Source organism: Formica exsecta, unplaced genomic scaffold, assembly GCF_003651465.1.
Source record: "Formica exsecta isolate Colony F162 unplaced genomic scaffold, ASM365146v1 scaffold98, whole genome shotgun sequence".
Lineage (NCBI taxonomy): Eukaryota > Metazoa > Arthropoda > Insecta > Hymenoptera > Formicidae > Formica > Formica exsecta.
Genome location: NW_021853741.1, coordinates 1,521,226 through 1,532,854, shown reverse-complemented (window position 1 = coordinate 1,532,854; position 11,629 = coordinate 1,521,226). Strand labels below are relative to the sequence as shown.

Here is an 11,629-nt window from a genome sequence, read left to right as displayed (position 1 = left end):
AAGAGGAAATAAAGAAAAATAATGTATGTGAGACACGAAGTTCCATCCATAATAAATAAATGAAAATATTATACAGTTAGGCCGACTTTTCCGCCAGTTCGTGCCTTTTTTCTGCAGGGAGAGAGAGCGAGAGAGAGTGCAGTTTGGGAATCCAATAATCTAATAATATGTGCTACGATGTAATCGCGCGAGAGAGAGAGAGAGAGAGAGAGAGAGAGAGAGAGAGAGCGAAAGAGTAAATTAGCCAGTTTAAAAAGCCAGTTTTAAAGAATAAAAATAAGAAAAATAAAAGATAGAAAAATAAAAAAAACGAGGAAGCGATGCAAGAAACTAAGAACGCAGAAACCGATGCGCAGAAAGAACGATCGAAACGCATGTTATAAACGCAAAAGAAAAAAAAATAGCAAAAACATACTGAATTTTATTACATAATATATATTTTCAGAAAACGCGCTGCGGGGTACTCGTATTCTTTCGACTAAAAAAAAAAGTAATAATAAAAAAAAACGCGGGGGATAAATCGAGAGGCGAAGGAAGAGGAAAGATGTAAATCGTACATGTTTACACGCGCAAACGCGAGAGAAGTAGAGCGAAGAAGAGAGTGTGAGAAGAGAAAACTATAGCAATTGTTAAACATTCGTTAAATTGTCCTCGTTTCACGATGTAATAAAGGCTATTTTACTTTGATGTTCCGCTGTTGTTTCCTGTACAATCGATGACCCTAAAATGTGTACGCACAGAGCATGCACGATTCTTAAATAATCAGCTGAGACACAAAATACGGATAGAAAGGACATGTGGATAACGTGAAAAAGTACGGCATGCTATATCTCATCAGCAACATGATGTGAGATTGAAAGCTCTGAAAAGTCTAGAAGTGTGTAACTAAACATTAGGTATATTTTACCATTATTAATATCACAACGTTTACATTTTTCCTGAGATTTAACATTTTGTAATCCGAGCCCAAATAGTTTGTACACAATTGTGTTTAGTATTTAAAAAATGTATAACTTTTTTTAAATCAAAGTGCAACAATGGTCTTCCAAATTTGAGAAAATTAATCTTAAAAAACGTAAAAGAATTAAATATTTACCTTAAAAAAATCGGTTATTAAAGTCGAAGGCAAGAGAATTCAATTTATCGTTAGAATAATTTTCTCAAGTTTTTATAAAGACGTAAGTTAAAAAAAAAAAATTAGCTGTACTAAAATCTACAATCTTATTATCTTTGTACATATGTTTTAATTAACTATACAATCAAACTTATAATATTTATGAGAATAACAGGCTCAGGTCTCAAGATGTAACATTAACATTAACAGTGAAAATTCATGACTAAAATTACATAGCTAGTTTTAGACACTGAATATCGGCCGCGTCGCCCTTGTATCTATTTAGTTGCCGCAATAGATGCAGTTTCGGCTGCTTACAATGCGTCGTATGCAGCTCGTACGATGTACACATGTTCAATAAGATAGGCTCTTGCAGGCTTTTCAATGGATTTCTATTGACGATGCTCTCGAACAACCATACGGCCGCTTTCAACTGGCCGGTGTACAACAAACACACCGCCATGTTATTAATCAACATTACGTTGGACGGATCCATCGCGGACGCCGACTGAAAGTAGTTATAGGCTTCTTGAAAGGCATTTTGTGCGACTGCCATTAGTCCACTATCCACCAGTTCCCGGATGTTCGTTGTCTTCTCCTCCTTATTACCGCGAACGAGAAACTTTTCCGCCGCTGAGACATCACCGAGGAACAAATGTACCCTTCCTATGGCCGATCTCAAGATACCTATCTGCTCCGCGGTCCAATCAGGCAGCTTGCACAGATCCTCCAGTATCTCTATCGCAAGAATATAATTTCTCATACCGATGGCACAATTGACAATGGAAATGAGAATCCTGGATTTTCTAGCTGTCCATAGTTTCACAGCCTCGTGCTGATCGGACTCACTAATCTTCACGTGTGTTCCCTCGCCGCTAAGACCGGCATGGAAATTAGCTATAATTTGATGGACGGTGGCTAAAAGTTTATATAAATTATCTAACGCTTGTTTGGCTTTGTCATAATACAAGGGAATCTCTGCCAACAATAATCTAAAAGCAAACGATGCCATGGAGCCTGGTCTAGTGCCATATAATTCCGGATAAAAGGTGAAGTACATGTCGGGTTTATCGAGATTACCGAATGGCTTCGATTCATTTTCCAGCACATCCATCTGTCTCAATTTCACCAACAGTGAGAGTCTCGTATACCAGAGCTGCAGAGAATGAGGCGTATGCTTACTAGGTTGATTGATCTTGCCGTAACCTTGGGCATAGATAGCCAATAGTCTGCCGGACAGATTGACCGCTGCTCGATAGCAACCGGCCTGTATCAGATTTCTCAGACCACGTTCATCCTGTGTCACATCGGACGCCGTGAGCACATTCCGATGGATGTTCTCATCTTCGCCCAAAAAATGGATAGATGCGTTCTTAATCAAATCCGGCATGTCACCCTGCACGGCCAGTCCGGGCATAGTGAGATTCTCACGGTCCAGATGACTCGCGCCAGCTGCGGAGGTCGCGATGGACCGTAGTATCTTTCGCGTTTGATCCGATGGTATCCAGGCATCTCGGTGCGCGTCGCTCAATGCATTGTGCTCAACTCGATCAACCGTCGCGTCCAACAATAAAGACGTAGATGTTCGCAGGGTATCCGCATCGAAAGAGTTCGCCGACGCGACATCGGACAAAGGACCGTAATCTGAAACTGTACCTACAGGGATTGATCGTACGTCGAAAAAATCGGACCTTTTAGGTACGACGATTTCATCGAAAATCGTAGGCATTGCGTTGTTGAAATAACAATTGATATCCATATCTCTGCTCTCTATGTCCTCGTCTTTTGATTTAGACGTTGTTGCATTCTCTTCTGCCATCCCTTCTCCGTTTCTATTTCACGTAGATTACGATGAGATTATCTTATTTCAGACGTCGAGCGTCCATTTATTAGCGGAAGAACTCTAAATTGTGAAGAAAATTATTATTAAATTTGATAAGATAATTGTCAAATGTAAGGTAAAAAGATTCTCCTTTTTACCTGCATATAAGATTCCTTTTCCTTCCAGTGTTTATATTTTTTATCTCAATTTCTGCAGAAATTTTCAAAATTGCAAGTGATATCCCATCTCATTTTATCTATTAGAACTTTAAATCACTGTTATATTGACAACAGAAGATTACTAAAATTGAGGTTATCTGTGTTCTGTGACCTGTCAAAATGATGATTGTTGCGAACAGTAATGTCAGAATGGAGACTGGAGTACTTGGAAACTCAAGCTCCTGTCAAAGAGAAGCCTGAGAGGGGTCACGCCACCGTTTTTCGTAAGACGCTTTCTCTAGTTGATGCAGTAGCGCCAACTAGATCGATTTTAGAACCGGCGGAACTACATGGCCAAATTCACTTTTCAGTGTCACGGTAAAACGATCGGTTGGTGCATGTCCGTGCTAAACACATTGTCACCGACGAGATATCATTAAAGACCGGTGGTCTTTAATAGTATCTCATCGGTGACATTGTGGATGAAAAATGCGAAGAAATATTATGGATTTATTAATGTTTTATTAGCTGCGCGTGATGCTTTGTCATTCTAGTGTATACTACAGCGATAATAAATTATAATAGAAGTATTTTTATGTATATACGCATGTAAAATAAAATAAATTTTCTTAAATTAATTTTCTTAATAATTTTTTTCCTAATTTTTAAATATAACGTATGCGTGTGCACCGATGCACATTAAAAGCTATTATAGACAAATTTATATAAGCATAAGTAATTATATTTTCCTATAGTTTTAACCGTGTTCTATTGTTTTTTAAGTATTTATAATTGTTGACAGCGTTAATTAATTTTTTCAACGTTTATATGATCGCCGGTGATACTATCAGCCGTCAGATTTTCGTAAAATGTCATAAAATGTCAAAAAATCGTGATATCTTGTATAATATTGTTTTTTTAGCGTATAAAATATTAAAACTGTTTTTTCTATCTTGTGGAATTCCATTCGGAATTTTAATTAAAAGGCCGGAAATTCGAAAATAATACTTTTCACAGGACATTTAGATATGTATTATTTATATGACATTAATTTCAGAAACGACTAAAACTCCCTTTTCTCTATTATTGTTTTTTCCACTTTTATTTTATTTAAAAATATTAATATAAAACATATAACTACAGTATCTCTCTTAGTCTGACTCTTCCCCTTCGACCTGTCCGGCATGGGTGACCCTACCGGTAACTTATTAGCGTTTTTGAATGAAGCAAGTTTAATCGCTTTGAGAGCGATTAAACCCAATTTATGATGAATATATTTGATCAAAAATAGGTTTTAAGATCTGATTAATATAGATAATATAAAGTACATTCTCCGTTTTCACGCTATTTTGTCTTTGAAGTACAAGATTCTTTGCCCTGATTAATCAATCAAACGCTTACTCGAAGTATTCATTAATTAATCTAATAATCCAAATACCTAAAATCCAAGACAGAGTTTGAGTTTTATTTATTAATCGATTTCAGAGCGATCAAACTTGATCATTCGAAAATGCTATATGTTACCGCCGGCATAGCTCTGAGGTTCATTAGAGTACGCAAACCTCCTCACCCGGCAAATGCCTTCGTTAAGGTGGAGATACCATCGAGGAGGAAAAATATGTGAGGATAGGCTTTTTCCTCTTTTTCATTTCTCAAGTGAGGATAGGCTTTTTCCTCTTTTTCATTTCTCAGGGGTTAGGAATTATTTTATTTTAATACAAAATAATTTATTACACGAAAATGTCCAAAATATGTGTATAATAAAAAATGTATTAGAAATTGTTAGACTAGACAAGGCTTTTTAGCGACGATTAATTACGCAATATTTATTATTAATAATTGACTAATAAGTTTTATATAATGTAAAGAATCGCGATCAAAAGAGTCATTAATAAAGTTATTAATCGTCTTTAATTGTAGAAGAAAGTTTAGACTAGACAAGACTGTTTAGAGCCGATTAATTACGTAATATTTATTATTAATAATCGACATACAATTATAAAGCTTAATAAGTTTTATATAATGTAAAGAGTCGCGACCAAAAGAGTCATTAATAAAGTTATTAATCGTCTTTAATTATAGAAGAAAGTATTTGTGCACGATAGGTGCATTTTGCGCAGACTTTCAAAGAAAAAATTCAAGACGCAAAAAAATAGACAAAGTTTCGATGTACATCAACGATTAAATTATAAAACAAATCGCGATTTAAAATTCGCGAGTAAACGCGACAAATAAATAAACCGACGATATTCGTAATATTCGATTGCGATACGCGTAATTTCTATAATAATCGAGACTCATACACATGTACGCGTGCGCGATATAATCACTATCATTTTATACAAAGATATTTTGACAGACATTCGAGATTTGTTATATAGCATCCACCGCGATTTATTTTCCAATACGCGATTTTATACGAACGTCGTAGTCAACAATAATATATATATATTCTATCTCAAGAATGACTGTTTTAATAGAATAAAATGAGTCTTATAAGCCTTTAAATATCGTTATAAAAAATCGCGTTATTGTCACGTTTTATAGAAAATAACAGACCCAACGATTTTAAGAAGACCCTCCCTCCATCGAGTGACACGCTGGTTAATATCCGACAAAGAGAAGAACGATCCTAAAGGCGGAGAACGATCAACTTGTCTTGTTTCTACATCAGTTTCTGCAAGATCGATCCGCAAAGAAAAGTTAAGTGATCCATTGAATGTTAGAGCCGCTGCAGGAGGGAACGAATCCCGGATCTTCCGGACTGCTCCCGATAGCAACGATTTCGGTAATGAATTAACGACAGTTACCATTTATCTTCATTTCACGAGATTGAAAATTGCGCGAGAAAACATGTTCTTCCATTATTAAGAAATATATGTCTTTATTAAAAAATAAATGGATATAACAATTTTTTATGAAAATGTGGTTACGAACAACTATATTTATGGATAATAAAATACATGCGTCGTTATTATAGCTAGTGTTAAATGTGCGAATACAAATAATTCTCGGGTACCAATTATTCGAGACGAATCGAACCCGATAACAGCAAAATTTAAAATATTTCAATTTAAATACTTTGCAAGTCTTTTTTCATATAAAAACAATAATAATATTAATACTAATAATAATAGAAGAACACTTTTAACAAAGAGAAGAAAATATATTTCTCTTTTAAAAAATATATACTGTTTAAATTAATTTCTTAATTCGACTTTAAAGAGGCATGTGGTGCTCATCGTTGTTTTACTACCGAAATCATTACTTTCAGAAATCGCCAGGAAAACTTAGGTTTAATTTCAATCCTGCAACGAAAATCCCCAATTTTCAACAAAGCACCGAACTAGACATCGCGGATGGATCTTACAAAAACTAACAAGAAATAATTCTCCACGATAAAGATCGTTTCGACTATTTGCCGGTACGAACCAGACAACTTTTTTAACGTTCACCTGACGAGAGGGACAGCAATCGCGTTCAAGAACAGAAAGAACGAAAAAAACGCGGAAAAAATATGGTGTTTTCGCAGTGTAACTTAATTTATTTTACGAATATTTGATTGCGATACGGAATTCGTAAATACATCAATCTCTAATTGAAAATAAATCATGAAATTCGTACTAATTTACTCGCGATTCTGCAATATCATTCTTCTGCAGGACAATCGTTAAATTTCGTGAATGAGAAGCTGATATTTAATCGTTAGTTTAACATCGAATCTTCACACTCTTATCCAATATTTTTAATACCAACGAATTATACATCTTTGTAAAATTTGTAAAGTTTGAAATATAAAATATATATAAAGTTTCCCGATTTTATCAACGACGCTTTGATATGAAAACGCATAAACACACGGTTAAATGTATGTATGTGAGAACATTTTTACAATACATACTTTAGAAATAAATATATGTTAATTGAACTAATTTCTATATATTGTCATTATACGTGTTTTGGTAATTTTTCGTGTAATTTACAAAAAAATACATAATGTTTTATAATATTATTGATTTATTTTTTAAAATTTTTCTGAAAATAAAATTTGAATTGGATATTATTATATATTTTAATCTTATTTCTTTTTCTTTAATGTCCTAATGATCCCTATAGCCCTAACAATCCTATTTGCTGGCTGAACCAGCGGAGATTCGGAAAATATACCGCGTTCTTTAACCGCGCGCCCTAATCGCGTTTCCTACTCGCGTGCCCTAATCGCGCACCCTAATCGTACCTTATGTACTTCTCGCTACGCATTTTGGCCAGTATTGGCCGCCTATTTTGCGTAGCCTATGTCCATTCTTCGGGCCAGTTGGACCTACCTTTCGTTGCTCCTGGCCACTTTCTGTATCGATCTCTAAACAGAGATCGAAAAAGGAGATACACACTCCTTTTATCGCCGGCTATTTATTATCGCCGGTGAATAGGCGCAAGATTTTTCTTGCGCTCGTAAGGAGATAAAATCCTTCTTTTACCAAATAATTATTGTCATCGGCAGATGAGCGTAAACATTTCACGCTCGATGACGATCGTGTAATTTTACGATCGTTCGTTAGACGTTCATTTTAATATAACTTTATTTCAACTTTTTAAAAGACTGTTTTTTCTAATAATAAAAACATTTATGTAAAAGTCTTTCTTTCTAATTTTCTCTTGTTTAATTCATTCAAATAATTAAACCGAATTAATACGCGTACGCGATTTTTATCAAACAGAATATAAATAATAAATACTCACCCTTGGGTTGCTCCGCCGGTGCAGGATGCCTCTCCTAGGCCTCCTCCTCCTCTCAAAATATCAGGGTTACTACGTTGCTCTGTAACATACAAGCCACTCCACCACGTCAAGGTGTACCCATGGGAGGGTTATATTATACAATATATAATTTAGTAATATAATATATAACTAAAGAGAGAGGAAAAATGTACTTTATAATTGAGAGATTATTGCATCCTTCTTTTTCCTCGATAAAATGAGATGCGATATAGATATACTTTTAAAAAACAAGTGTCAAGTACTGAATTTACTTTTTTAATTAAAAAATAAATTATAAGAAATATATATAAAATTATATAATGTCAAAGTCAATGGATCAATGCATCAAATTAATTACTAATCATTCGATCAATTATTACTCATGTTGCGAGATTATAGTTGAATGTAGAAAATATATATAAGAATCATTAACATAATAATTATTGCTGGTAAATACATCGCAACATTAAATTAATAATTGTCAATTCTTATCGCTTCGATTTCTATTTAAAATAAATAAATTGCGCGTAATATTTAGTTTGATAAATAGTTATCACCTTGATACATTAAAAAATTAATATATTTTAGAATTAATCATTAACAGCGCGTTAATTAATTCTTTCAAATTCATATAATCGCACGGTAATAGATATATTGTCAGATTTTCGCAAAATGTTATACGAAAAGTCGCGATATTTTTCGCAATATTGATTTTAGCGAATAATTAATGTTAGGAATGCCTTTTATATCGCGTTGAATTTCACTCAGAATTTTAATTATAAAGCCGGAAATGCGAGAAAATTTACTTTTCTCAGAAGACAGATGTATATTTATGCGACATACGTGAAATTGTAATTTCCGAAATGCGGAAGTCTATTGTATTATATTTTCCTATACTTTTAACCGTGTTATTTTGATTTGAAAGAATTGAGGAACTATCGAGGAAATGAGGAAGGAACAATATGTCTATCTTGAAAATAATATAAATGTTAAATAATTTATTAATTACTCACCACATATTGTTGGTGCGTCCGTTGCTCAAACTTCCTTTCTCTTTCTTGCTCTCATCTGCTATTTTTTTATAGCATTCACACTCATTCACGAAAATACGATTAATTATTGTTAATCGTATATACAACGCACTTTATTATTGTCGCGATACTGTTTTATATCGTTTATCAAAAGCTAATTAACTGTTAATTGTAATAATTAAAATAATAGCAATTATGTGTCGATAATAGTCGCGTTTAGAAAAGGAATTTGACAAGATACGAAGTATTTTGCACTGCTATTTTACTGTTCGAGTATCGTTGTACGAATGATGAAAAGACCGTAACACGTAAACAATAGCGAGCTAAAAGTCAATAAGGCCGAACATATGGTTGTTATTTCGTTACCGAAATTTTACGTACTATGATATATATGTATATACGCGGAATATTAAATTATACAAGTATCTGAAATTATAGATCAATTATTTATTAAACGATTGACGTATCACGAAGCTTTTCTTGTTTTGTTAATTACTCGTTTCTACAATACGATCTTTTTACTGCGTGCATTCAATCCGAATCATATTTAAATCGTCAAAAAATCGAAAATATCGAAAATAATTTAAACTAATTGTAAGTATTGTAAAAAAAATAATTATCGCTCATAAAGACAAAAAGAAAAAGAGAGAGAGAGAGAGAGAGAGAGAGAGAAAATCGCAACAAAATGCAAATTAATTTTTTCACGTTCATATGATCTTTCGGTGATAGGTATACTGTTAGGTTTTCGCTAAATGTCATACGGAAAAGTGCGATGTCTTTTGCAATATTAAGTTTACCGCAAAAATGATAAGAGTATCTTTTATATCTCGTTGGATGCTATCTAGAACTCTATAAAAAGTCGGAATTGCGAAAAAATGTATGTCTCGAGAGACGAATATATCTTTACACGATATACGAAAAATCGTGATTTCCAAAACGTAGAGATCTATTATAATTATTATATGTTCTTATATAGTTTTAATAGTGTTCGTTTGATTTTGAAGGAGTTTTAATCATTAACAGCGTTAATAAATAATTTTTGAATTATTTACCGCTTATCATTGGTCTATCCGTCGCCCAAATTTCCTTTTTCAATCTTGCTCATCTTTTGTTGTTTCCTCGTGGCACTCACACTCACTCACGAAAACACAACTAATTATGATTAATCGTATATTGTATTAATCGATCGCGAAACACTTTGCACGACACTCCCGATCATGGAATAATCACACGAGATATGCACTTTATTATATCATAAATAAAGAGAACAACACGAAAAGTATAATTCGCTCGACGATTACACGAAGCCAAAATCATGCGCTACTCGACAGCAATGCTATCTCTGTTGTTATATTATATGTAGATATAGTATACGCACAATAATATGAATCGTCAACCGAAAGATTAAAATAATAAAAAATTGTTATATAGCAATCGTTTAATCAATAATTAATTTATGCTTGCATTTTAGGAAAATTTGAAGTATTGAAATATATTTAATTCACAATCAGAGCATTGTAAAGTAAGGATCGATAATCGAAAAACATCGTAACAAAATATATAATTTTTATTCTGTTACTTCGATTTTTACTTGTAAATGAATAATCACGTTATAATAAGATTTATCGTCGCAATACAGTTTTGTATCATTTATTAAAAGTTAATTAATCGTTAAATGTAATTATCATAGCGAATTATGTTCCGATAATAATCACGATCGCATTTAGGAATAGAATTCAATAATACACGAAGCGTTTCCTATCACTACTTTATTGCTCAAGTGTCGCTATGCGAATGATAACAAGTAAGAAAGACATATTTGACGGAGCGTCTCCCACTATTATAATACTATTCAAGAGTCGCCATGCGAATAATAACAATGCGTAACCAATAAAGAAAAAACGTAAACAATAGCAAGTTATACGCCGCAAAGGCTGAATTCCAATTCCCAATTCCATTTATAATTCGTTGCCGAAATATTTTACGTACTATAACATATATATACGCGAAATATTAAATTATACAAGTATTTTAAATTATAAATGAATTATTTATTAAACGAGTGATGATCACGAAGTCTTTCGTTATACTTTCGCTAACTATTCGATTTTGCGATTTAATTATTTTACTGTGTGTTCTTAATACGAATCATATTTTGATCGTCGAAAAGTCGAACGATAAAGCATTGGACGAAATATTTTTAACTTTAAATATTGATAGAAAATTAATTATTGCTCATAAAAAACGCAATAAAATAGTAATTTATAATTTTGATTTCTGTCACTTCGATTCTTATAATTAGTTGATAAATTGAACACGTCACACGATACGCGTTTCAAGATCTATTGTCGCGGTATAGTTACGTATTATTTAATGTATATAAAAGATAATTAATGATTTATCATACCAAATCATTTCCCGATACTTGTCACGATCGCGTTTCGAATTTGACGGAGTATCTCGCGCTCTACTACCTTACTGTCCGAGTGTTGTCGTGCGAATGATAAGGCCATATTGTAACACGTTAACAATAGCGCGCTAATGTTTACGCCGCCAAAGCCGAATACAATGTTATTAATAATTTGCTGCCGAAATATTTTCCGTACTATGACATATATACAAGCAGAATATTAAATTATACAAATATTTTAAATTATAGATCTATTATTTAATAAACGATTAATATATCACGGAGCTTATCGTTATGTTAATTACTCGGATCTGCGATTAGATTGTTTTATTGTGC

At 33.1% G+C, this 11,629-nt stretch overlaps 1 protein-coding gene across 1 annotated transcript; it reads right to left on the bottom strand.

Annotated features, from left to right (window-relative positions):
- Positions 1-354: 354 nt before the first annotated feature.
- Positions 355-3,326, bottom strand: LOC115245492 (trafficking protein particle complex subunit 12). The gene is made up of 2 exons (XM_029823845.1): positions 3,095-3,326; positions 355-3,017 (listed from the first exon to the last, which is right to left on the bottom strand). The coding sequence occupies exon 2, from the start codon at positions 2,931-2,933 to the stop codon at positions 1,344-1,346; it is 1,590 nt and encodes a 529-aa protein (XP_029679705.1). The 5' UTR covers positions 2,934-3,017; positions 3,095-3,326; the 3' UTR covers positions 355-1,343.
- Between the last annotated feature and the right edge of the window lie 8,303 nt (positions 3,327-11,629).